Below are 27,756 nucleotides of genomic sequence, written 5' to 3'. Positions count from 1 at the left end.
TTTTGTGTTGGTGACCCCACAGCTGGACACACCAGAGCTGCTTTCTGTCTTCAAGAATGGCTGGGAAGCAGCAAAGCAAGAGGCAACCTCTGCTAAATGCTTGTCCTTTCTTTTAAAAACTAAATCAGTGTTCAGGACCATGTAAACTAGCCTGTTAGGCTAACCAGACAGGTTTATTAGAAATGTTTTTTTTCCTTGGTTGTGCCAGGATAAATTCTAAAGGCACTTTAGATGCCTGAATATATCCCTCCCTGTTGATGGTATGGGATGCTCAGAGGTGGTAACAGGCAAACCAGAGACCCCCAGGCAGGTAAAGGTCAGACTTTTGTTTTACCCTCTGCTCTGCTGGCTTGAGAATTGTTGGTGTCTGCTTGGCTGAAATTTGGGGGTGAACAGAAGAGAACTCCTAATGCATGGAAGGGCTTGCTGGAAAAACCCCATCCTTTCTGGGTCCCATGTCACAACATCCATGCAACCAACTGTTCCCAGCAGGAGCTGCTGCTTGTAAACACACACACAGCAGTGTCTATGTATATATATGCACACAAATATGTATACACACACACACTTGAGAATGACTCATTTACTGGGCTGAGATTCTGCTTTCTAGTGTGAAAATCTGTTTTTGAGCAAGTTTGGTTTGGTGTTGTTTGGTTTTGTTTGTTATTTTTGTTTTTTTTGTTTGTTTTTTTTTTTTTTAAGTTTTTATTTATTTATTTATTTCTCCTTTCCCTCCCCAACATCCTGTTGTGAAACTAAAAAAACTAAAAGAATGAAACTCTGACTAAAAGCTAACTGTAGGTGACAGCTTATCATGAAAGTGTAAGAATTACCAGACTGAGTTTTCTTTTTTTTTCCCTGCCTGTGCTTGATTTAAGGGAACTTACTTAAAGGCAGGATTAAAATGCTCCGTAACCATCACTGCGTGCAGCAACTGCAAAAGCCGGGTAGGCTTCGTATGCTGTGTACGTGGCCAGATCCTGTCCCATTGTCACTGCTTGTTTGAGCTGAGCAGCTGTGACAGTGGCAGCTGCATTAGCAATGGTGTATCCTGCAGGAGAAAGGAGAGAAAAAGCCCAGATTAATGAAAAAGATGTTAAAAAATTACCAGTGCTTGATAGTTTTTGATGGGAAGACTTTGATGTCGATGGGAAAGACATAGGGAGCAATAAATCTGTTAGTGGGAGTAACCTCATTAAATCAAATAGGTCATTTCTGAAACGGTTTTCCTCCATGTTTGAGGTAATTTTAAAAAGCTGGAAAATTAATGCATTTTCTCACCTATTATTTGTTAAAGACATTGCTTACAAAATTGTGCTCTCTGTTGAATATTTTTTCCTTTTGGCTTTGATTACCTCTGAGCTAATTGGGAGTTACTGATGCTCTGTACATGGCTGCCCATGTGTGACATCAGGAGGGTGAGAAAATAAAGTATCAGGGGAAATCTGAGCAGGTTTCCTAGAAAAAATATGGCTCTGATACCTGTCACAGTCAAAATACATACAATACAGGACAGCCACCTTAGAGAGGAAGGAAACTCCCTCTATGAAACATCAGGGAGAAAATATTTATTAACCTGGATTTTTTTTTCTCCATCAGTTTCTATTAGGAAATGTTGTTTCAGCGCTGCAAGATTTTCCATGGGGAAGTGTTAGCTTTGCTGATTTAAAATGAATCACTAGAAAAACAAACACTGTTTGGGGCAGGTTTGTCTGAAAGCAGGGTACTGAGGAGACCACAATATTTTGCTGGGAAAGAATCAGGAATTAAGGTGAAGCCCAAAGCTGGAAGAGCAGCTGGGTTCCCTGTTGGCTCAGCTGGACCAGGCTCTGCTGCCAGGCTACATCACCCAGCATCCCAAGTTTTCAACTGACCAGCTAGTTACTGGGATCAGCTCAAGGTCAGTGAGATCTGAGGTTCTCTTGGTGGGGGGAAATGGAGATACTGTGCAACACCCAGGGACTGTTGCCTTATTGAAGGTGTTGCCTCAATGAAGAAGTTATCTGGGGGACAAAACATGAGAAATTTTCTGTAATTGGAATATTGTAGCCACTCAGACCAGGCTTTTAGTATCAGGGAAGTTAGGTGCAACATTTCAACTAGGAATTGAAAGATCTGAGATTTAAAGCAGGTCTGTCACCATCCTAAGAGAAATAAGCAGCTACCTGTGCATGACCTGAGCTGAGCTGGGATTCAACTAGCCCTGTTCAAGGCCTAGGGTTTGTTTGAGCTCCAAGACAAATAAATAAGGGTGGATGAAAGAAAAAGGAGATATAATTAAACAGTAAATGGGGCCTGGGTTCAATAAATAGCCCATTTGGTCTCCACATTGCGGAAGCCTGCACAGACCCAGACAAATTGATTTTTCTGTGGCTTTTGTGGACTCTTGTGGCAGGAAGCCGGACAGATTTTTTTTATTTTTATTTTTAAATCCATCCTTGAGAGACTCCAAACAGCTTGGTAGTACTGACTAATGCATTCTTCATGAGCTGCTTGGCATGCGTTGCTCCTGCTACATCAGAATAGCCATGCTGGAGTGCACAGCAAATGTAATGCCTGAGAGCTGGATTCCTGCTCCCAACCTATGTTTTCCATGACTTCCCTAGCTACTGTGGGCAGCTGCAAGAGCTTCTTAGAATGAATTTCCAAACTAGAAAAAAACCCCAACCTTCCAGTGGGGTTGTGAGAGCTGGGATCAGATCCTGGCTTTCACAGTTGTGTCATTTCTTTGGCAGATTAAATAAAAAATGCTGGTCCAAGTATGGGGACAGATGGACTGCGAACCAACAAACAGCAGTGTAGTGTGGAAGAGCTGCCCCATCCTGGGTAGCATTGACCAGACCACAGGCAGCAGGTCCAGGGGGGGGATTCATCCCAGATGTGGCCCTGATGACACCAGAACGGGGTTCTGCATCTTATATATGGGGCTCCCAGTTAAAGGAAGGGAGCTACAAACTGGAGGGAGGGGAGGGGAGGTGTGTCCATGGGATGAGACCCTGAGCAGTGTAGTATCCCTGTAGGATCAGTGTAGGACCTGTCCCAGCTCTCCTGGACACAGCCCAAAGCAATGTGCTCTATCCCCAACATTGGCCCTGCTGGGAGCAGGGTAGGAGCAGAGACCCCAAACCCAGTGCCACCATCCCAAGCTGATCTATACAATTAGGCAGAGAACACTGCAATTAGGGGGGTCAATATAAACTACTAGACAGGCAATAAAGATGTCATACACATAAACAATATGAGTTAAGGTAGAGGTATGGTGGGGGAGCAGAGCCAGGTCTGTCCTCAGTGGCCAAGACGAGGTTCATTTTTGACATCCCCAAGGAAGCACACAGGAGAAATAATATTCCAAAAGACCTCTGCTGTACAGACCTTCCCATACCTGGAAAAGCTGGTGCTGCAGGAGGCACTTCTGCTCCCTCTGTGGGGATCCCCAGTGTCTGGAGGGTGTATTCAGCAGCATAGGTTTTGGCTTCATCGATGTAGGCACTGAGCTTGGGTGGTGTGAAGGGATGGCTGTGAACACAAGAAAATGGTAGCTTGGAATTTTTCTTCTCTAGGAATCACTTGAAAGGTGTTTTGATCCACTCAGAGATGACATCATCCCACATATCAAATGGAAACATTATTTTACTGGGATGTTATATTAACAAATGTGTTTTCTTCCTTTAGTTTTTTTTTTTTTTTTGTTGAGTTTATAGGCACTGGGTCTCATTTTAGACACAACATCCTTTCAGAGCATGTTGTGCATTTTCAATATGAATGAAAGCCTGCTGGAGCCTTCAAAATGCACAGCAAACAGTATTTTAGGCCAGAAATGTTTGGCATCATATTTGGAGCCAAATTATCAGCTCCTTCAAGCTGCTTTCTTTTTCCCACAAGAACTAATGTATGTTTTATTTTTGTACTAAGAAACACCCTTTTGCCCAGTTATGTCTGGCCTTCTGGCTTTGCAGCCAGAAAGAGAGAGCAAGCATCCCTATCAGTTATTTTAGTTTGTGCATGGTTTTCTTCCTAATATGTATTTTTTTAAAAAAAGGAAATAAAGACTTGTACAATCATATTTTGAGGAAAGATGCTAGATAAAATGCCATTAAAAAAAGAAAAAAATCCTAAACCCCAGGAAACATTGAATGGTTACCTACATGGTGGGGTTCTGGTTGGCAAGGGCAGGGATGGTGATTTTATAGAGGAAGAGCTGCCTTTGGTCTTGGCCAATTGCAGAATGGAGCTGGTAAACAGGCTGTCCCCAGTTGTTTTTCTGGCAGATTTCTTCTAAGATCTAGAAGGGAGGAAAGGGATTTTTACTCCAGTTAATTGCAGTATAGTATCCTTCTTGACCATCCCCAGTCCCCCCCACAAGGGCTTTCAGGGTTGCCATGGCAGTGTCCACAAGGCTTAGGAAAAAAATTAAAATAAATGGCAACTTCACCTTGAAGTTCATCTAAATGCTAATGTCATCATATAAATGTTCATTTTAAATGTTTAAAGCCCCCTCTATTTCCTAAAATTGTTTTTTACCCCATTAAATGGGGCACCTATGTCCTTTTGCTGTTTTATTCTGATATCAATGTGGTTTTCTTTGAATTCGTTCCAGAAACTCTATTTGTGCACTTTAACAGACCTGAAGCACTGAGGTTGGGCCCAGCTTCACCACTCTGGAGCCTACCTGGCTAACTGGGTTACATGAAATGTCCAAACAGCCTTCTTTTAAAAAAAAACAAATGAAAAGGAACAAAAAATAAAAGGCATTTTTTTCCTTCCAATTAATTAGATAGGCTTCAATAGGCTGTTTTTTCCTCTAGCTTTAAAGTCAAATGCTGAGCTGCATTGTCCTTGGCCTCAGTACACTCACTGCTGGAGAAAATTCTTGCTTTGGCTTTGTATTTCTTTTTCTTTTAACCCAAAGAGTATCTGATCTCCCAAATGGGTTTGAAGAGAGTGTGGTGTTCCCATGCCTCCCTCTGAGGGATGGTCAGACCATACACATGGTTGGGTTTTTGTTTCAAGTAGCTCCACCAGACTTGACCCTGATCTGAGATGTTTGGTCTTGGGGCTTTGCAACATTGGCCATGCTGCCAGCTAGGACCGGAGACACTCCTGGGTGGCTACAACCTGTGTCTTTCTGTGCTCCACCTTATTTAAAATTAAAATTTAATTTATATAAAATGGAAATATAAAGTTGAAACACTAATGCTGCTTTTAATTCTGCAGTCATTGCTCCAACTGAAGTTTAACACTTTGTAGTGTTTATGAACTGATTGATATATTACATTTCTTCACTATGGCAACCCTTGTTCTCTGCTGTCCTGACTTAATACAGACATGGTTTTTATAATGTTACATCCTAAATGTTACATTTAAATCCTCAGTTAGGTAGATCTACTTATTAACACTGAGCATCCCTGTCTAGGCAGCAGGATCAAAACCCACCACTCAAAGTTGCTGTTGAAATGACTTTAGTTTATTGAATGGGAGAGGCCAACAAAGCTGGTGGGTATTAATGAGGTTGTCCTGTTAATGAGGCTGTCATGAGGCAACCTGTAACTGTTTAAGACCTGAATATAAGCTGGGAGGAGTTGACATGGGTGGGAAGAGATAAAAATTAATTTCACCTGCCCCAAGGCAGTGCAGTATCCCTCTTATATGCTGATAAAATAGAGAGAGGAGACTGAAATTTTGGAGGGGTCAAAAAACCCCAAACCCTCTTTCCAGTTTTCTGGTGGAGAAAAGGATGATTTCATAGACTTTGGCAAACAGGATTCTGTGGCAATTGAAGTGTTTATAGAGATGTGTTTCAAAATTCAAGGTGAGTTTAATTTCTTGCATTTATTTGCATGATGTAAGGGGAAAGGAGTTGTCATGAGAGCTCTCAGAATTCCAGAGAATTTGTTCTGGGTTTGTTCACCTCAGCCCTCATCTACCTGTCTGGATCACAGTCCCACATGCTCAGTCACAGCAGAGGCCTCCTTGGGCAGTCAGGAGGGTTGATTTCCTATAGTTGATTTCCAGACATAAGCTGTTTTTCTATACATGCACATTTCTTCCTTGGGGGAGCCCCAGGTGATGGTTTGGTTCTCTTCCAACCCAAACCTTTGTCTGATTTTATGATCCTGTTTATCAAACCCATTTGGGGGGAGAATTTCCCTAACCAACAGAGCTTTTAGGGAGCAACAGCCATAGCTGGGTTTTGTCTTACTCCTCCAGGGGCAACCAGATGCCATTCCTCATCAAGGCAGGTGGGTATTGCTAGATGCACCTAACAGCATTTTAATTTTTTTAAGTCTTCTGAGATGCAAGAGTGGATTTTGTTATCAGCTCCCAGTACAAACCTGAGCAGGGGGCTGTTTTCCCAGCAAGATTTTGGATGAAGACAATCTGTGGCTTAGATATCAACTCTTTTTTTTCCGCACACATACCTGAGGAGCAAGTTTGATCCCTTGAGGCTTTAGTGTGACGTGGTTCATCGGTGTGAGCTCCATTCCTGGCAAGAGGTCATAGAGTTTATCCTCTCCCCTCTTTTCTCCTTTGAGCTGGTATCCGTGCCCCAGGCCCGGGTACGCCAGGTAGCCACGACCTCCCAGTCCTCTAACTCCCGCAGCCCCTACAGGTACATTCATGTAAATTTCTAGGAATGTAAGAAGGCATTAAACTGAATCAAATTGCCGGAAAAATGACCCTGATTCTCGCTGAAATGGAAAAGTTAGCTCCACTCACTGGGTTTGGGAAGAGGATGGGCAGCAGTCCCCCACAGCTTGTTGCTGAGATACCCCAGGCTCTGAATTGACACTTTCGTGGTTTGTTTGCTCAGATGTGTTTTCAGAAAGCCCTGCTTCTTTCTGACTGTGTTTCCATCTCCTCTGGATAGTTTTGACTTTGAGAAATCTTTCTAATTGGATTTGTAGTTGAAACATAGAGAAGGGACATCTGGTAGCTTTTGCTATGCACTAGTGTAATTTCACTTGCTTGAAGAATTCAGAGTTTATACAGTCCCTTCTTATATGAACCAAATTCCTAACCACCTCCCACCCCTCTAATGCTTCTGGTTTTGCTTGGGGGGGGCATTCTTGGGAGTTTGGTAACACTACAAGATGAAAGAGGGCTGGTGGCTTATCACATCTGCACCTCTCCCAACCATTTTGGGTGAGGTTGGTGCAGGCAACCATCATACCTGTGTGGGCAACCATCATACCTATGTGGGCAAAACCATGGGAGACAGCAGGGGAAATTCCTGGTCCTGTCTCCCCTTCCTCAGGAAAGGGGGAAAACTGACTAGTATCATCCAGCCCTGCTACAGTGTCATGGGAAATCCTAGTCTACTGTGGGACCCGGCCAGCAGGCTTGAGGGCACAAGCTGACTGCCACAAGTGTCATCTTTGGAAGGAAGATCAAAAAGGCTGATTTAAGTTTTTGCTAGGCCCCAGGCTTACTTGTGCACTTACCAAGCAATGCCTGCAAAGATATTTAACAGGGGGTACCTCAGCATGGGGAAGTGATATGGTCCCTGGTGTCACCCAGGATCAAAGGCAGAGCCTCATCATCTTTCAGGAATACTCTCTGTTTTCACAGACTGCTTATTATTAGGTTAATGATCACCCAAAAAAGAAGTCCATCTCCCAGACATTTCAGTGAGTTCAGTGACGACTTCTCTGCCTGCATGAGGGCAATGTGCTGCCTGGGAAATGCCAGTGGCTTTGTGTCAGAAAACACCAAGACTGGTTAAACTTTCCCTATAACCTTCAAAGCAAAAAGGAAACCCAGCAGAGAGTTGTGCTGGGGGCTGGTTGAAGGAGGTGGCTCTGAAGAGGGAAAGGAAAATTGTTTTATTTGGTCTTCTCTATGGGGGCAAAACCAGGAGGTTTCATGGGTTCTTTTCGCTGGCCATAGGCCAATCTGGAAGATGTTTCAGGCTTGCCATGGGAAAATAGTTATTTTATTTCATGCCCTGCTTAATCTGCTGGATGTTTGCTGTACCTTTGGGAAGGACGGAGCCTTAAAACTGTGGGTTTGGTCACTCTGTGAAGGGGATCCTGTGTCCAGGGCAAAGCCACTGGACACGAGTCTCAGGAGCAGCCACCCAAGCTCTGCAGAAGATATTTTGATAAAGGTGAAGTATTCACATGATGAGAGTTACCTCTGACGGATGGAGGCCGGATGAAGCTCCTGTTGCTCAGCCCCTTTGTGGCGGGGAAGTGGAGGCTGGGGATGGCCGCGTAGGCTTGAGGTGCATAGAAAACTGGGGCCCCCAGGTAGGCTGTGGCAGGATCATAGACCTGTCCAAAGGCGTAGGTGTATTCTCCTTGCAGCATGGTGCTTCTGCCTCCTGTGCCCCGGGTGTATCTGACGTAGCTGTCTTTGTCGACGGGTTTGGCTAATGTCACCTCTATCGGGGACCCATCCAGCACCTTCATGCAGGTGTAGTGGAGAAAGAGGGTGGGAGAAGCATAATTGTGAGTGTCCAAAGTGCACAGGGATTATCTCACAAAGGGAGGCAGTTTCCCTACTGGGAAGGTGGAGAAAACCAACCAAAAAAGTCAAAACCTACCTACCATGGGTGGAAGAAGGCACTGTGTGGGTGAAGACTTAACCCAGCTGGGAGAAGTTCCTTAACTACATCAGCTGTGCAGCCTTCCAAAGGTTTTGCTTTGTGTAAGATTATACATGCTTCTACAGAGAGCAGCAGCACACTAAAAATAGGAATGGGGTCAACAGCTAGTTGGGACTGCATTACAGCATGGTGAATGACAGGCAAGAGGTACTATAATACAGCAACCTCCTTGGAAATCCACATCTGAAATGGAGCAGGTATTTTGAATTGACCTTGTTTGTGCTGCTTTGTCATTCACACATTTGCCCATGAATGTTTTTGTTGGCACACATGTGACAAGTTTGTGAGTGTGAGCCAAGGGAACCATAAGCCCTTGGTGGCCAGTTCTCACTTCAGCTTTGTTCTGTTATTTTTTTTTTTTTCTGGGGCATGAACTACAAGTTGGGCTGGACAAATATTTAGCATGAATGCAGGGAACAAGAAACCAAAATCATAGAAGCAGAATCATAGAATGATTTGGGTTGGAAGGAACCTTAAAGATCATCTAGTTCTGACTCCCTGACATGGGCACTTCCACTGGATCATGTTGCTCCAAGCCCCATCCAACCTGCCCTTGAACTTTTCCAGGGATGGGGCAGCCACAGCTTCTCTGGGCAACCTGTGCCAGTGCCTCATCACCCTCACAGCAAAGAATTTCTTCCTAAAATCTCATCTCAGTTTCCTATCTTCCAGTTTGAAACCATTCCACCTCATTCTATCACTCTATGCTCTTGTAAAAAGCCCTCTTCCAGCTTTCCTGTAGCCTCTTCTGGTACTGGAAAGTGCTCTAAGGTCTCCCTTCCACCATTTTTATACATCAGTGTTTCTTAAAAAAGGAATTCAGGAGTATAAATCAGCCTGCAAAGAGAAATTTGTACTACCACTTTCAGGATACTTTTTTAGCTAGTAAGCCAAGAAGCTTTGTTTCAGCTACCTACAGCCTACTACATATAAGCCCCACAAATAAGCATGTGCATCAGCTTTACCTTCCCATTCAAGGCTTTCATAGCTTCAACTGCATCTTCTCGTTTATTGAAATGTACAAAGGCATAGTCTCTGATCTTCTTCACTCTCTCCACTGCACCTGCAGAAAATGTTGAGATATTAGTTGGAAAAAAAAGGCTGACCAAGGGTAAAAGAACAAGAAGTCTGTATCTTCTTACCTCTTAGGATGTATATAACTTGGGGAAATAAATATAGTATTTAAAAAATGTTGGACACCAGTAAGCTTCTCATTACAATGGAGTGGTTTTCTCCTGTCCAAGATGTATTCTTAGACACAATCTTTGGTCTTGTGTCTCCCTTCTGTTGCAGACCACAGAGACCTGGATGGCTGAGCAGGACTTGTGACATACCCAGGATTTGGTGAGCTACAAGTAGCATCACTGTGTGGTTGCCATCTCCATGGTTTTATATGTGCATTGTATATAGTGTTCAGAGGCTGATGCTGCTTCTGTAAAGCAGGGAGGCTCTTCTCTTGACTCAGGATGGTCAGCAAGAACAAACACCAACTTCTGTCTGGGTCAGAGCAGCCCCAAGCATGGGGATGGACTGGAACCAATGAGACAGCAGGCCTGGCCCTAAGAAACAACCTTTCCTGTCCAAGTGGGGCATTCCTGACATGGGGCCCCAGGTAGCAGGGGATTCCCAGCCCCTGGGGATTCCCTGATTCACACAGACAAGGTCCCCATCAGGCTGCTGCATATGTGGGCTTGGACCTCCTGTGAGTGGGGTTGGGCTTGGAGACCCCCATCCTGATCCATCCCTCCAGCCTGAATCTTTATACACCTCTGTGATTACCTGTAAAACTCCAAATATAACTGGATTCTTGTTCTTCTTTTTCATGTCCATACCCTACAGCTTCCCTTTGGCAACTGCTCTGCTGCTAGGAGCTTGCTAGTACCAAGATACTTTGCACAAGTAAGTTTGTCCCCAAAATAATTGCTCCAGTCCTCTTTCCTGTGATCACAAGCTTTAGGCATCTACCTTTCCCTCATCTTCCCCACTCCTGTGCATTGGGAAGTACATCATCAACCAGCCCCACCACCAAGACTGCAACACGCCAAAGATATCCACTGGAAATATGGCTGAGGGATACTGATGAATCTTCTGGTGGATTTAAAGCTGAAGAGGTGTGGGGAGAAATGTCATACTGCCACAAAAATACACTTACTTAAATAATTGCAGGAGAAAATACATTCCTTTGGCTTTCAGGGGGAATCATTAGGAATTCTATTGGGCTAGATGAAGCCTGCCAAAGCCTACAGGGTGAGCAGCCTGCAGTTCTTCAAAATAACACTGGAATGGTAAGTAGCACTATGTATCCTTTTGGGATTGTCCCCAGAGTTAGGGGAGTTATATGGTGATGCCTTGTTTCAGCCTTGTTAAAGCTTTAATGAGCTCTCTGTGTTTTGAAAATCCACTTTTCCCACTTGAGAGCAAGGTGATCCAAAATCTTGCTCTTCCCTGCCTCTGCTGGAGCAGAGCAATGACCCACCCTCAGGTCATTTCCACAGAGAGGTGTGTGACTGTGTGACATTATGGGGGAAATATTCTCCCATTCAGCACAGTTGGGCAGCATGACCTTCCTGATGGAAACTATCAGAGTTTAGGATTTTGCCAAAAGTCCTAGGATGCCTTTCAGTGAGACAAGTGATGCAGCCCTCCAGAGAAGTCACCTGGCAATGTCCTTGGACAAGTTTAAAGGGTGATGTTCCTGCTGAATTGCAAACTGAGATGCATGAGCATTGATCCTGGTAGTGTCTATGTGGCCCATAATGGTAAGTGCTCTGTTATGGGGACTTCTGGATCTTAAGTCTTTTGGGTATGATAATTTTTTTTATTGGATGACTTGTTATTGTCAAAACAGCTTCCTGATGCTCTGGATCAAATGTACAGCCCAGGCTGTACAGCCCAGAGCTTCCTGATGCTCTGGATCAAATGTACAGCCCAGGCAAGTGGCATTGAAATGCAGCTCAGAAATATGACAGGTAATCAAGGGAGAAAGTGAATAATTTCAGACCCGTACTGACCTTTTTTATTGTCACCTCACTATAATTTAAACTTCACTTGTTCTCCTCAATACTCAGGTTTTACTGCTCTCATGCATGTTTTTTTGAAAGTATGGCTCATCTTAAAAAAAGGCATTCCTGATTTTATCCACAATAAATAAAACTGTCAAAAAAAAAAAAAATCTCCATCCTGAGAAAAGTGATAAAATGCTGAAAGGAAAACTAAAGATTATCCATATCTTCTGTTGTTGTCCTAGAAAACTTGTCTTAGGAGGAAAGCAGACAACAGTTACCAAGGTGTTGCACTGGAGTAACTGCATTCCTGCTGAGTGCAAGAGCAGAACTGGGTAAATCATGGGGGAAGCAGCTAAAAGTGTGGAATGATGCGTATTTATCTCATGGATAAATGGGATCTACACCACCTTGACGGTGGCTAAAAGTATTAGCCAGAAACATTAAAAGGACTCATAAAGAAACCTCATACAGGCCTTTGCAGCCTGGTACAAACCCCCCCCCCAATAAACCAAAACACACAAAAGCGAAAAAAGAAAACAAAACAAAAAGCCCAACCAAACAAACCCAAAAAACAACATAAAAATCCCCAAATGTGTGCACACACACACACAAAACAACAACAAAAAATGATAGAGAGCAGAAATTAAAAGTTGAAAAGTTAATGAAGGAAAAAAAAAAGCTTGGTAGTGTATTTTAAAGAATTATTAGGAGGAAGTGAACAGGAAGGAGATGAAATGCTAATACTAATCCTAATAGACTGTGGGGCTTGGAGAGATGAAGAAATTAGTTATTTTATCTGCGTTGATTTTGGGTACAATTTTCTAAAGCTGGAACAACTCAGAAGTCAAATCTCCCTTAAAAAACGGTAGGATTGCTATTCCCAACAAACTTAATTGCTTTTTGAAAAATCTTACCCTGTAATATATGCCACAAAGGAGCACTGTTATGCACTGCATTAAATATTAAACACTGAGTATTCACAATTTTACAGAAGAATGGGGGAGGTTTCTTATGAAAGAGAAAGAAACCAGAATTTAGACAGCGCAGATAAAAAGCATTTACATGAAATCACTCTATTCCCATCATCATCCCTTGCCATAGAGGGCTGCTAAAATCACCCAGCTGTTGAACCAACAGCTTCTCTTCTTCAGGAAGATCAAAATGACTCAAGATCATTTTTATGGCTTAGGCCTCCTCATGCAGCATTTTGGATCTCTTCCAGCTTCCAATCATCCTAAAAAGTTTAGTGGTGTTGTCAGCTGGAAATTCAGCAGCCCTTAATATGTGCATGCTGGTTGGGAGCCTTCGGTCTAATGATTATATTTCTAGCATTACACACAAACATTTTATAGCAGAAAAGCAGTTATTTTCATCTCTCCCTTTTGCATCCTACGAATGGAGCAATGTTTCAGTTTGTACTTCTTTAGGAGCCAGCATGTCAGTAGGTCCCTACCTGGTTTGATGTTGTTGAACTCCTTTTCTATGGTCTCTTCTGTGGTTGACAGCATGAGGTTCCTCACATAGAGAATCTTCACGGATGACATCGTGTCCTCATCCACCTCCACCTCTGGTTCTGCCCAGTCAACAGCAATAGGGTGTCCCCACAACTGGATCCTTCCTTTAAATGGATGGGCATAGTCAATGTCAGACAGGTTTTAGCTCCTCTCACTTCTGCCCAGAGACTGATTTCACATGCAATATGAACAGCAGAATAGGCCAATTCTACAAATGAAGCCAAAATATGCCTCGAGTAACCTGGTCTAGTGGGAGGTGTCCCTGCTCATGGCAGCAGGGTTGGGAGTAGATGATCCTTTAAGTCCCTTCCAACCCAAACTAGTCTGTGATTTTATGATTCTGTGATTTCTGTCTCAAAACACAGCTGCTTGTTAACTTGTTTCCTAAAAACAGGTGGTCACACTATTGGTGTGCTCCCACTAATACCTTAGGTTCCTGGCAAAATGCAATATCCAGAATTAACAAAGTGAAAATATGGCATAATTCACAAACAGCTGCATTCTCTGGAGGGCTCTTTAAAGGGAAATATTTTAACAAACTTTGAAAAAACTCTCTTGGCTGCAAAAGCCATACACTAGATAACAGGAAAGGGATACAGAAGTCCTAGTTGTGTAAGATGAAATAGTAAAAGCCAGGATGTCTTTGTGTGCAACTATTTCAAGAGCTGCTGGATGAAGTGGTAGAAAGGAAGGACACAAAAAGTAACATGGCACAAAACAGGATGTGGAAGAGAAACCCATGGGCTCTGTATGCACTAGGTAGAGCTGCTGAGGGTCATTGAGTCACCTAATTGATAAGTAATTGATTAGCAAATTGGTAATGCTTAATATGTAATGAGAATGGATTGCCATGGTCTTGTCTCAAAGCTATGGGAATCCTGGTGATGAGCAGCAGGACACCAGGTAAGATAGAGGCACCTCTATGTAGTGATGCTTTCTTTACCTCCTGTCTACTCCAGACAGCAATGGCAACTCTTTCCTCCCTTCTTTCTTTACTGTCCCTTCTGCACATCTTGAAGGGAGATCTTCCTCATTTTGTTCTTCAGGAATGGTTGAAATCTGGCCATGAGATATCCAGAGCCCAAGGTTTCATGTGCTATATCTGTGGCCCCCTTTTCCTCCAGCAATTTTAATCAGCCCAACGTCTACTTCTTTGAAGTAGAGCAGAGAGTATTTTCTGCCTTGGTGGCTGCTAGGTATTACTTCCAGATAATGAAATAAAATGTCTACCTCTGCTAAAAATGTCCCCCAAAGAGTAAGTGGGACTTTCTGTGTTCTTTCTTTATCTCTTTTCCTTATCACGTGAATATTTGGTCCCCTGAAGTTTAAATTATTTTAGTTTAAATTAGTTTAAATTTAGTTTAGTTTAATTTAGTTTAATTTAGTTTAAATTATTTTAAAACATGGAAGGAACCCTATGCAAGTACAGAGATAATGAGCATCTTGTAAACTGTTTTTTGATAGATAAAAAAAGAAAAAGAAAAAAAAAAAGCCATTCTATCTTGCATCTCTGCTCGGATAACCTATCTAAGATTGGATGGGAACTCCAAAATTCAGGAAAATTAGAGTATGAGGGTAAAATTTAGAGACTTTATTTTCTTTAACAGATCTTAAAATTAAGAAGCAAACCAGAAAGGGGCTGCTAGGAAAACTCAAGAATGAGACAGAATTTGTGGAGTGAGGTTGGGCTGATGTTCAGCTTTCAGCACTGCCCAATTGCCCCAGGCTGTTTGCAACCAGAAATTGAGAGGTGGGTGCTAGTGGCAGCCCAATGAAATGGAAGGCTGTGTGCCCCTTACTGCATTGTCTTCTCCTGTTCAATATTGGAAATAATGACCTCCTTGACTAGCAGCAGGGAGCTAAGCTTTATACCTAACTCTTGCAAAGTTTTCATAAAAAGCATCTTCACTATGAGTGTCCTCATTGTTCAGTTCTTGCTGCTATTCCAGGTAGGACCAGTACCTTGAGCAACCTGTTCTAGGGGGAGTTGTCCCTGCCCATGCAGCAGGTTGGGACTAGATGATCTTTAAAGTCCCTTCCAACCCAAACAATTCTGTTATTCTATGATTTTCCTTTCTGAGCATTTCTGCTCTTACAAAGCTGCATCAAAGAGCAGGAGGTTTAGAGTAAAGGAAGCATCTTGCGAGTGATATTCAGTCTCAGAGTCATCCAGTGCATCAGTGTGACACACATTCAGTTCTGGCTTGAAATTTTTTTCAAGTTCCTCCTCTATGTTTGCAATGTCAGAAAACTTTGGCTCCTGCTCAGGCTCTTGAAGTTCTCCCAACTTTCTACTGAGATGTCCCCAAACTGGAAAGCACTAACACATCACACGTGTCTGTTTAGGGCTATGTGCTTGTTCACATTTCTCTCGCTGTCTTTGCTCAGGATTTCAGGGCTCTGCACCCTCAAGGCTGCCACTGGCAGCTGTGGCTGCACCTGTTCCTTCTTCCTTCCTTTCTTCTTTATACAGAGACCAAAAAAATGTTGTAGAGAAGCATGGGCCAACTTAATGTACTTCCACAAACAGGGAGATGCTAAGCTGATGCAGAAAATGCAGAATAAAAGGAAGAATGGTCAATGACTGATACCCCCAATAGCTAACTACTCAGTGCTCAAAATAATGCTTTGGGGTTTTTTTTGTTTGCTTGGTTTTTTGTTTTTTCTTTCTACAGTCAGAAAAAAAGGATTTAAATTACATGTGGTTTCATGAACTTTTGTATAGAAAGAATGAAAGAAGGCTTGTAGGTTAATGAATCTCAAACCTGAAGGTTTATTGGATTCTCTCAACAGCATGTGAGCTGGGTTCAACAAAACCAGAATGGGAGACAATGAGCATAAGATAGCATGAGAAAATTGGTGAAATCACTGCAGATGCCATTAATGATAAGTGACTCCTTCATGTAATACCTGCCAAATTTCTCTCTGTTTCGCAGTGGTCTTTGAATGTTCCCCAGCACTAAATTGCACAGATGTATTTTTTTAAACTGTTTAAAACCTAAAGCATTTATTCATTTGAAGTTCTCTCCCCACACAGAAAATGTCTGTTTTGGAACATCTGCATTACACTGTCAAGACTGAATATGTTCTTGCATAATTTCCTGAGCGATTCTCTCTGAGAGGCCATAAATGAGGCTGTATTATTTTAATATATAACACAAGATAACCATGGAATAATACATCTCCTACAACAGAGCTGCATGGGTACACACAACTAAATCCATCTAGATGTATTTTGAATAAATTTAGGCTCCTAAATGAACAATATGGAAAATGAGCTCCATCAGTATGCTGAGGTACCTCCTGGCTCTGAGTGTCTCCAGCATCCAAGAGGAGAAAAAGCCTCAGAAACCCCTCAGCACTACTTCCTTGGCTATTTGGGTCCCCTGGAGACACAGGTCTCACCAAAGTGCAATGCCCATTTAGATGGAGCCACCTTTATCACCCTTCTCATCTGCACTAACCTGGGAGCAGTTTTCTCCTGGCCATTGCTGCTGCCCGGTGACTTTCATATTCCACAAAAGCAAAGCCCCTGTTTTTGGTTTTATCAGCTGCACTAGGGTAGACAATGATGTCCACAACCCCATCCGTGACTTTCTTCATCTCTGCTAAAATTTCCTCCCTCTTCTTTGTTTTGGGGATCCCTCCTACAAACAGGCGGCAGTTGTCCACGCTGGCACAGACTCCGAGGAGGCGCCCATTCCTGTGTGGAAACAACGTGGTTCATTTGTTAGGAACAGTTCTCAGGGAGAGGAAACAATGAAAATGAAGCCCTCCTCTTTTCCCAAAACACAAGGTCAAACACAAGGCCTGCCACTTCTGTGGTGTATTTACTTGGGACATTCGGGTGGTCTGGCTCAATGCAAGATCTAACATGAAGGTTGCCCCAGCTGAATTTAACATCAAAGTAAGGCAGCACCACTGAAATGAGGGATTTGAGATCAAGGAGAAAACAAAGCCAAATCTGGCTTTTGCTTCCTCGAGTTTTCCCTTCTGCTACTTGCAAAAACAGCTGCTTCTCAGGCTGGTGTACCTACCACCCATAGTCCCACCAGTGACTCTTCTGTTGCTGCAACAGGATTCAGTGTGTCTCCCAGTGGCTTGTAGATTCCCAGTCACCACTGGGCCTCACAGCTGAGGTTTTGGGGAAAGAAAATCCCTTGTCAAGGGGAGACATCATTTCAGGGCTTACACTGTGCAGAGCCCAAAGCAAAGATTTCATTCCACATCACTTTGTCCGCCTCTTTGTGGTCTAAGAACCTCTTGCACATCTTAAGAAATTAAAAACTTCTTTAGAGGAAGGGAGGTGGAGGTGAATGAAGCCTGATCTTTAAGATGCTCAAACCTATGATACAAATCAGGTTTTCAAGCTTGCTACATGTATCTTGTGATCTGCTCATCCTTAGGGTTACCAGTAAAGCAATTTACAACCCATCTTTTGTTTTGTTTTGTTTTCTTAAATGAAAACCATAAAATTATCAGAGTAGTTTATCTCTACACAGTCCTCAGCAAAGGCATCTACTTACCCCGCTCTGAAATGAAAAAACCCCACATTAAATGCAGTTAAAATAAAATCAAAATATCTGATGGGCCCATATGTTGTTGATTACTGGGTGTTGAATTCCAAAATTTTAGCCACAAACATGAGGGTTTTGTCTGTTGCAATCTATTAGGAAATATCACTGCTTTGCACATTGGTTTCCACCATATTTCATTATTATTTGCAATTTTTCTGTCTCCCAGAGGATAGCTCACAAGAGAGACTGTGGGTAGGAATAAAGCAACAGAAAAAGGACTCAGAGGGACTGGGGTTTTTTGCTTTTGTTTGTTGTTTGGTTTTTTAAGGAAAACATTTCCTGCAAATTATTTTTGTCTCTGGTAAGTCCAACATGCTTGTTGGGCTAAAGCATAAAAAAATTATTGCACAGGGAGACAAAAAGCAATTTCCTCTTAAGGTTTAGGTATCTAAATAACCTTACTCTAGGCAAGGACAAATATGCCACCCGAATGTAACAAAATAGAATAATATATACCATTAAAAGTTGATGGGAAGTTGTTTGCCATGCTTACCTGATTTCATAATTATTAAGTTGCTTGATTGCATTCTTTGCCTCCTGTTTATTGGAGAAGGTGACAAAGGCATAGCCCCTGTTGTTGCCATTAAAGTCCATCATCATTCTCATTTCATAGATTTTGCCAATCTGCCAATAGAAAGTAAAGTAATTCTGAAAGAGATGTTTGTCAACAAGGTTGGAGGTGTTCAGACAAGACCTAGGTTAGATGTTAGGAAGAAATCCTTTGCTGTGAAGGTGGTGAGACATTGTCATGGGTTGCTCAGAGAAGCTGTGGCTGTCCTATCCCTGGAAGATGGGGCTTGGGGCACCCTGGATTATTGACAGGTGTCCCTGGCCGCAGCAAGGGGTTGGAATCAGATAATCCCTTCCAACCCAAATAATTTCGTGATTGAAGGATTCAGTGACTCCTTGTCTATATCACAACACAACTCCACCAAGCTAAGGGCAGTCTGGGCCAAATCATCTCCAGCTCAGCCTTGAGACACAGGTCTGAACCCCAGTAACCTCTTGCAATTCAACTACCCACCATATAGCCTTACTTTTTCACACAGAGGTATAAGTTCATCTTCAAAGAGGTCTCGGGGCAGTTTCCCAATAAAGATCTCACACCCCCTCTCAGGTGGGGGGCTGTCCCAGCCAGGGGGGGGGCCCTCCATATTTCCTCTGCCCATTTTCCTGCAATGAAGAAAAATAAATTGATGGCTTGGATGTAGATTTAAAATGTGGATGTAACCAAACCCTTCCCAGGGTATGACATGTTATACACCCTCTGTTACCAGTCAGTTGGATGCTCCTTCCCTGCACAGACCCACCAGAGCTAATGGAGGTGCCTTGCCTGCCCTGCTGCCATGTCTGCTGAAAGGCTTTCACATCTCAGTATGCTGGTGATGTGATGGAGAAAGGTCTGGTTTGTGCTTAGCTGAATTTTGCTGAGGAACATCCATCAGTGCATGCTCTGCAATTCAATTGCTACTTTAGATGTTCAAGATGGATGCAGTCAAATGCCTTCTAAGAAAATGTAGGTTTTCATGTCTGTGGGAGGTGAATTTCCACAGGGTACATGGCAGTTGTGGACTTTGTAATGTAACACTTGCAAAATCTATAATTTGTCATAATTTTTCATCCAATCATAAACATGTTGCCTCGTATTTTAGTAAATGACAGAGAGCTTCCAATACAGACCAAAGAAATGATACCAGGATTGCCCACCCCTGGAGGTGTTCAAAGCCAAGCTGGATGGGGCTTGGAGCAACCTAATTAGTGGGAAATATCACTGCCCATGGCAAGGTGTTGGAACTAGATATCTTTAAGATCCCTTCCAACCCAAACCATTCTATGATCATGACTGAAAGCAGAAGGACTTCCCAAATGCAGAAGACATCTCGACCTCAGAAAGTACTAACATAGGTGAAAACTGGGGATTAGGGTAGAAATGTGGACAGAGATGGGGACTGAGTAAAAGGGGCCAGACAGGGAGCCTGAGGCATCATCACCAGTAGGTAATGCTGGCGGTGCTTAAAGCACCTGAAAAAAAGAAGTTTGTGCCAGCAGCTGGGCTTAGTGAAGAGGGAGAAACACCTGGCACAAGGTGTGGTAAGGACCTGGGCCTGGAGATGGACCTGAGAGAGAGCAGAGGGTCACTGATGGGAGGAGGCCATGAGGAGGGCAAAAGATGACACCTACCTACCCAGGAGTTTTTTTAGACAGAAAGAAACACTTGGTCTCAAATAACATCTGAAGTTATAAAGACTAGCAAATATTTCCTTCCTTCCTTCCTTCCTTCCTTCCTTCCTTCCTTCCTTCCTTCCTTCCTTCCTTCCTTCCTTCCTTCCTTCCTTCCTTCCTTCCTTCCTTCCTTCCTTCCTTCCTTCCTTCCTTCCTTCCTTCCTTCCTTCCTTCCTTCCTTCCTTCCTTCCTTCCTTCCTTCCTTCCTCCCTCCCTCCCTCCCTCCCTCCTCCCTCCCTCCCTCCTTCCCTCCTTCTCTCCCTCTCTCCCTCCTTCTCTCCCTCTCTCCCTCTCTCCCTCTCCTGCAGCAGTGACCTGCTCCCAGAGGAGCTGGGACTCTGCTCATTTTTCTGTTTTTGACTCTCTGATAATTCCTGTAGCCACTTCTTGCTCTGGGATTATTCCAGGCAAGGGAATGCCTGTACAGCTGACCCAAGAGGAAGGCCTAAAGCACATAAGCAAATGGAGACCCTCACAGGACATAAGAATATACTACAATGTCTTTCAGTTTTCCTGAGTCTGTAACAGGCCCTGAATTACTGATGTTCATTCCTGAAAATGGCCAGAAGGGTCTTACTGTCCCACTTTAAGCCAAGTGAGATACAATCAACCAAGCTACTCTTTTTTTTTTTTTTTTTTTTTTAGAGTTTTGTAAAGTTCAACTTGGAAAAGTGTCTGGCAGGACAGAGGACTTCATTGTCCCTTGCACAAAGATGGGTGACCCTGGTGTACACTGAGGAAGAATGTGTTTGGCTGCAATAATGGATAGGTTGGAAGAAAAGCCCAGAGAAACATGGAAAAGGAAATCAGGAGGAGAAAAAAGAAAACCCATGCAAAATAGTTAAAACAGTAAGATAAAGCCTGGGGTGGAAAATATATGGAGAAAGAAGATGTTGGAAGAAGTGGGAAGGTCGGGGTTGGGATCTGTGGTTTAGGAATGAGCCATAACCAGATGGGATGGTATGAAAAACTTAACGCCAAGTTAAAAAAAGGCACAGTAAAAAGAAGACTTAGAGAAGTTATTTATCTTCTGGGTTGGGTACAGCAGAAAACATCCTTAAGGGCAAAACCCCCAGCTGTTGGCCAGGTTATGGGGTGCACACTGAATTTAGGGGTGTAGGAATTTATTTTTTTTTTCCCTGGAGTCTCAGTTTTAGCTTTGGGCTGCTGTACCTTCTAGAGCTACACAAAGCAAGGCAAAGTTCCAGGAGGGCACCTGCCTAAATACACTGCTTTCTGTCACTTTTTCCAGGATGCAAGGTCAGTTATATTAATGCCTGATGCTTTTGAGAAAAATGGCTTGCTTTAGTCTTGCTAACTAAGAAAGACTTCTTCAGATGCCCTTTTGAAAGACATGCCCTGTCTCCACCTGCGCTCACCAGAGGAAGCTTTGCACTTTGAGACCTTGAAGACTGAGGCTGGGAGGAAACCTTTGGTGGTTGGGCAGGTGAGTTGCTCACCTCCCATGCACCTGAACACGTACAGGGCTCTGTACAAAAGGCAGAGCTGAGGGTGCTGCCTTGGACTTCCCATGGCCAAGTCTGGACCTGTGCTCTCCTGAAAGGGCTCTGTGGCTTTTCTTCACTACACTACCACTGCAGCCATGACTTTCAGCCACCAAGCCCAAGTTTCCCTATAATTTAGCAGTGCTCAGGGTTTTCTTTCCACCCTTACCATAATTTGGCACTGGGCAAAGCACTCCTGGAAGAGTAAGGTCCTGCTTAATGAAAGACAACATCTAGACTTGTGTTCAGCAGCACATATGTTAGAGGAACACAGAAAGAAGAATCAAGAAGTGCTTCATGCATTCAGATTTGCTGCTCAAGCCCCTCATGAGAGATGCTGATTCAGGATAAAGCATGGATGCAGAAGGATGTGACCGTGAGTTCCTACCTGGATCAAATTATATCCCGTTCGCTGAATTAAGGCGCGGAGGGCGGCTTCTTTCTGTGTGCCGGTCAATCCATCCCTGGATTTGTGATTTGATTCCATTGTGAATGATTATCAGCAAAAAATCAGGTTAATTAGGGGTGCTCACTGCAATCAAATTTAAGATAAATTAAAGAAATTAATAAAGCTAGGGGGAGAAAGTCCACCCTCCTGAGAAAGTTAACAGAATCATTCTTGAGAAATGAGTCATTCCGAGATCAAAAAAACCCAGAACACCACAGACTGTGTAAAAAGCAAAAATAACCCCTTCTTACTCTTTGCAAGAAAATAATGTATATATAACCCCTGATTGGCACTTTATAAGAAACAAGACCTCTGTTCAGATTTGGCCTATTTATAAAAAACAAGAACACTGGAGATCTGTATCTAGGTTCAGGTCTGGGGCAACTGTGGGTTCAGATGTTTCTCTTCAGAGCTGTAGTTTTAGGTCATACCTAATGAAAGATCTTTATTTTTTTCAGCTTTGGGGTGAAAACACCATAAAGCTGAGATCTCTATTGCATTACACACAGGCAAAGGGACTTTCATCATTTGTTGGGGCCCTGTTTTTCCTCCATTCTAAGCTTTGAGCATGTACAAAACCCATTTGTATGAGCCAGGCATTGAAACAGGGTCTGCAGATGCAACACTGATCTTGAAGACTCATGAGGATGCTGAACACCAGCAAGAGCAAAAGCATTTGCCTCTTTGGGTCCTCATAGCCATGGCATGCTTGTTGGCTGGTAGGACCAAGACCTCCAAGGAGGAAATAGCTAAATCATGTCATCCAAAATGGTCATTATTGCCTTAAATTGCTGGAGGCGACAAAAGGTGATGATAACACAATGCTACGCACAGGCACAATGCTACAGAAAGAATGGAAAAAACTTTTTCTTGTACCTGCTTTTTTAATTCCAAAGTATTTTATTAGCACATGCTGCTTTGGGGGTACATTGAGGCAAGAGCTAAGGCTTCACCTTTGGAGGTTACCTGCTTTCTGCTCCTCTATCTTTGTATCCTGGGAGACTTAAACAAGTGTTTTGCATTCAAATAGATGGATTAGGCTCAGCGCCAAGAATCTCAGCCTTGTGTCAATTGGGCTTTGCAACAAGGAGCTTCAGAGACTACAACTTAAATACCTGGAGGCAGAGGCACTCCGAAATGCCAGATATGGAGCTATTTATTGCTGAGGTTTGTGGGTTGGTTTTTTTGTTTGTTTGTGGGTTTTTTTTGTTTGTCTTTTGTTTCAGTTTTGTGGTTTTGTTTTGGTTTTGGTTTCAGTGTTGGGGTTTTTTTGGTGGATTTTTTGTTTGTTTGTTGTTTTTTTTATTTTATTTTGTTTTGTTTTAAATGTTGTCCAAGATTCTCTGGTGTTTTTATGACTACCAACATGCAGGTGCTGGGAGATGGACTACACAATATTTCTCTCCTGTCCCTAATTCCAAAACAGGGGTCTCTTGCAGCAACTAGAACCCAAATTGTTTTGGTTTCCCCTTGCTGAGGGCAGCAGCAAGAGACCATCGATTCTTGAGGTTTCTGTGCCTCTGACCCCTCAGGAGCTGGGATTCAGCATGGCAGAGTGCAGGAGCATCCCACTGCTGTACAAGAATGATTGAATGCTTTCCCAATGCTGAAGAAGGAACAGTCAGTGGCTCTAACCCCCTCACATTTAAAATCAAAATGGGTTTTCCATCCTTCCCTCCCTATATGGACTCTATAGAGGAAACCTCTGGTGTGCTGCAAATTTGGCCCCTTCTATTTTGCTTCTGTTCCATCCTGGCTTTACTGGGGATTGAGCAATTGAAATGCAGTACTTGGATGGTGCAAATTTCCCCCAAGGTTCCCTGTTAGCCTGGACTTGAGCCCATTCTCATGTACCCAAAGCCAGTGCAGAGGTGGGACTGAAAGGGGATGGCTGCACTTTGCTGGTGTCTCTGAATTTCACAATACTTTGTCTTTTCCATGGGCTGTATCAGTGCTGCAGCCACCCACTTCTTTGGGTGGGAGCACAGAGGGAGGGAGAGGCTGCAGGCACCTCACCCCACCTCTCTGCCCCATGCCAAGAAAGCAGCTGGGCTACAGCCAGGAAAACCCCAGTGGGTTTCCATTGCAGCTGAGGTTTTCAGGCTCTCACCAGCCGTGACCTAGATAGATGAGCAGTGTAAGAGCTTTCTTTTTCTTGTAGAGCAGGGGGTTGGACAGGAACAGAGCATCTCCCTCGCTGATGCATTTACAAGAATATCCCTCTCTGGCTTCTGTCTTACTAGACAAGACCAAGCAAGCTCTTCTCACTGCCTGCAAAGGTTTTAGGCTCTAAATCAGCATGTCTGACATTGGTGTACTCCAGGATACACTCAAACAATCTGCTAGGAGTAAGAGAGTGAGAGCAATCAAGGTTGTGTAAGGTATTAATCACAGCCACTGCAAATTCTGGTGTTGGAGACTTCAATGTGCCAGAAAAATCAGTCACCATGCTGTTGGGGTGTGTGTTAATGATGAACCAGCCTTAATCTATGCCCAGTGCTTTCACATGCTGCCACCTCTGAAAAAGCCCATCCGTCCCTAAGGAAGCAGCACTTCCCCGTGCAGGTGCATGGGGATGATCCCCATATACCCCAGCCTGCCTGGCTCATGGCCCTCAGCAGATGTGTTGGTCCTGCTGGAAGCGGGGTCCAACTGGAGACCCTCACCCCAGGGCACCTCAGTTACTCTGCAAGTCACTGCTCCCAACTGAGGAGCAGCAGCAGAGGCCAGGGACTGGACAAACACATGAACAACCCAATACATCACCAAGTCTGGTTTTGTAGCACTGCTCTTATTTTTTAAGTCCCTCCTACTAGTTTCCACCCCAAAGTCATTCACAGCTGATTTATAAACCTTGTTGTTCAAGAGCTTTCCTCCACCAGCTGAGTTCCCTGGGACAAAAGAGAAATCACATCTCTCTTTTTAAAGAGGTACAAATCACAACCCAACAAATCCCAAGCAAGGTAAGATCAGGCTTTCCAGCTCCCCATTCTTCAAGCACCTCTTCTCTTCCCCCCTTCTCACCTGTCTCCCTTGGCCTGAAGTAATCTAAACACCTTTTTGGACAGGATGTTTTCCACCTCCACCACCCAAGGCCCTGTAGCTATCACTGCATTCAGACTATTTATAGATTACAAGTCACAGTGGAATATTTTATTCCTGAAACTGGTGGGATTTCAGCCCTTCCCCCTTATTCCAGGCATCAGACTTAGGCCAGTGTACTGGGCTCATTTTTTTTTATCAGTAGGGGAGGAGAGCTGCTGTCATGGGACCTGGGGAAACACGATTACTCTCTCCTTCTTTGTTCCCTGGGCCATTAATCAATTAGCAAATTTACCCTCACAGGGGTAAAACCCCCTTCCATGGCTGCTGTTCCAAAGCGTAAATGACTACAGAAACTTAAGGCAGTATTTTTATCACTATTTAAAAACAAACAACCAAACCAAACCAAAACAAAACCACAAGCTCATTTAGTAGAAATACTTGTTCTGGATGGCAATAATTTTCAGGGGTTTGACCCTTGATGGTTTTCAGTTAATGATGACCATTATGCTAAAAAGAGAAGAAAAAAAAGGAGGGGAGGTTGCATTTTGTTTAGATGTTTCTGTTGAAATGAGGATCTTCAGAGGCTTAAACTGTCCAGGTACCTTTCCTATTTCATCCTCATTTTTGACCAATTTTTTAATAATACTGCTGAGATCACAGAAGCAAGAGCCCTGTGTCATTATAAAGCTTTTATCTGAAATCAGAGCATCCCTTCATTTGATTTTCTTTCCTCTGATCAGCAGTGTCATTTGTTTTAGGTTTCTATTGAAGCTCTGAAATGCTAAGGCAAGAAAAGGTACTTCTATACCCCTCAAGCCCCATATTGACAAGAAACAAGCTTTTTATAACACTGCCTCACCTCCCTGTGATTGCTGCTTTCACATGGTTACCTCTCCAGCTATTGCAGGCACATCCTATGGCTTTGCTCCATCTAGCAGGGAGCAAGGTGAATCCGGAAGTTTTATTGAAAAAACATGCATTTTGGGTTATTTGCTTGGAAAAGGGGGAATTGGTTTCCCCATTCAAGGGCTATCTCTCATGCTAGGATTTTTGCTGGGAGGAGGAAAGGTGGTATTTGTGCCCAGACCCTCCTTTTGTCCCACATGGCTTTTGGCCCCTGAACCTGCCCCTCTGCAGCCCCTTCAGGGAAACCAGGTTACTGTTTCCATGAAGGAGATAACAAAAATGTGTTTATCCTGCACCAGTCAATACACCATCATGATTAAATGTGGGGAGCTACTCAGACACTTAACGAAGGCTGTTTTACACTGATACCCTCCCCCCTGCAGAATCATTCCTACAAAAAAACCCAAAATCAGCATTTGAAAAGACTGGATAGCTATATTCACTCTTAAGCCTTTATAACTTAAACAGGTCATTACTAGAGATATTATTTTTTCTTTAGGAAACTGTTTTCTTTTACATTGTCAACTTGCTTTTCAAGGTTTTGAGTTTTTTTTTTTCCTCCATCCAGGCTCCAAGCAATAAATATTCTCACATATATATATATGTATATATACACATATGTATATATGTGTGTGTGTGTGTGTGTGTATACACACCCATGTAAATTCCTTCTCAAAAGAGACACTTGAAGCTCAACAAGCTGCCACAAGCTCTTTGCTGGGCAGGGATACTGTGGGACTGAAGCATCATGGCACAAGGCTTCAGTCCCTTTGCCTTCCAGAGCACTGGGGTTTTCTTCCTTCTTAGATGATCCCATGAAAAGAGGGAACTGATGGGTATTTGCAAGAAAGCAGGATAATTCAAATTTTCAGCATTTCAGGAAAATATTTCACATATAAACCAGACAATTTTTTGCTCAGCCTCTCTTGCTCAGGAAGGAGCTCCTCTCCTCCAAATACCTTCCTACTGCCTTTGCAGCTGTTACCCAAATCACCCAACATGCCCCCAAAAGCCCTTTCTGAGGATGAAGGATGCCCTATGATGAGTCCAGCCTTCTTCCCCTCCACCATTTTGTTTATGGCATCATATGCCAGATACCTTGAAGTCAATCTCCCTCCAGCAGCCACTCCCACCCCAGCCTCCTGTTTCACCAAGGCAAAATATCTTAAAAGTAGTATTATGTATGGGGCAGAAAACCTGCTTCTTTGAAAAGATTAGAGAAAATTGACATTTTTTTTCTTTTAGGATTTTTCTTTAGGATTTGTTTTTCTTTTAGTGATTGACATTGAAACAGAGAGCAGCCTTTCACAAGGAGGAGGAATAAGAAGCCAGGTGGAAAGATTTCTAATGATTTGCCTCAGAAAGTTGCACTTTAACGAATCAAGACCAAATTATCGCAAGAAAATCCTCTTCTCCCTCTTTCACCTCATCTGGCTTCACTCTCCTGGCAGCCGCTGGTGAGTGGCTAGGAGAAAATGGTTGAAAAAAGCTCCTTGCTGCTGCTGCTGCTGCTGGGGGGGGGGCAGAAATGACACGAAGGCCCCTGAGGAGCCATTATCTGCCCACCTTTGCTCATCAAACATAAAGGCAAGCACTGTGGGGCTGTGGCACTGGGTGGGTCGAGCTGTGGGGTGCAGGGGAGCCCCGGCCCCACCAAACAGGACCCACCAGTGCTGGGCAGCACCCAAAGCATGAATTTGTTGCTGGGGCATCACTGGGGAGGGAGGAAAGGCACAGGATGAAGCTGCCCCTTCCCCATCCCAGCCGACCGCCGCGTTTCTCGGGTGACCCAGCCCCGCACCCTAAAACCTTGGGGTAGGATGAGCTGCCACATACCTGAGCAATTTTGGAGATCACCGCCTGGAGAAAAGGTCTCCTTGATTATGGAGAGTTTGCGACGTGTCGCTCGGGTTATTCCCTAATCA

General features: G+C 43.5%; 1 protein-coding gene across 1 annotated transcript; it reads right to left on the bottom strand.

Moving 5' to 3' along the window:
* Positions 1-716: 716 nt before the first annotated feature.
* A1CF (APOBEC1 complementation factor) lies at positions 717-27,756 on the bottom strand. Its single transcript, XM_030453447.1, is given in 13 exon segments — positions 717-1,051; positions 3,383-3,516; positions 4,146-4,282; positions 6,420-6,628; positions 8,135-8,405; positions 9,574-9,671; positions 13,067-13,231; positions 16,592-16,830; positions 18,198-18,328; positions 18,742-18,852; positions 18,854-18,877; positions 21,821-21,964; positions 27,668-27,756. Coding segments are annotated over 12 exon segments (1,770 nt in total). The 5' UTR covers positions 21,920-21,964; positions 27,668-27,756; the 3' UTR covers positions 717-899.

This window comes from Calypte anna, chromosome 6 (genome assembly GCF_003957555.1).
Source record: "Calypte anna isolate BGI_N300 chromosome 6, bCalAnn1_v1.p, whole genome shotgun sequence".
Lineage (NCBI taxonomy): Eukaryota > Metazoa > Chordata > Aves > Apodiformes > Trochilidae > Calypte > Calypte anna.
The sequence above is the reverse complement of the archived record's forward strand: the minus strand, read 5'-3'. Positions and strand labels throughout refer to the sequence as shown.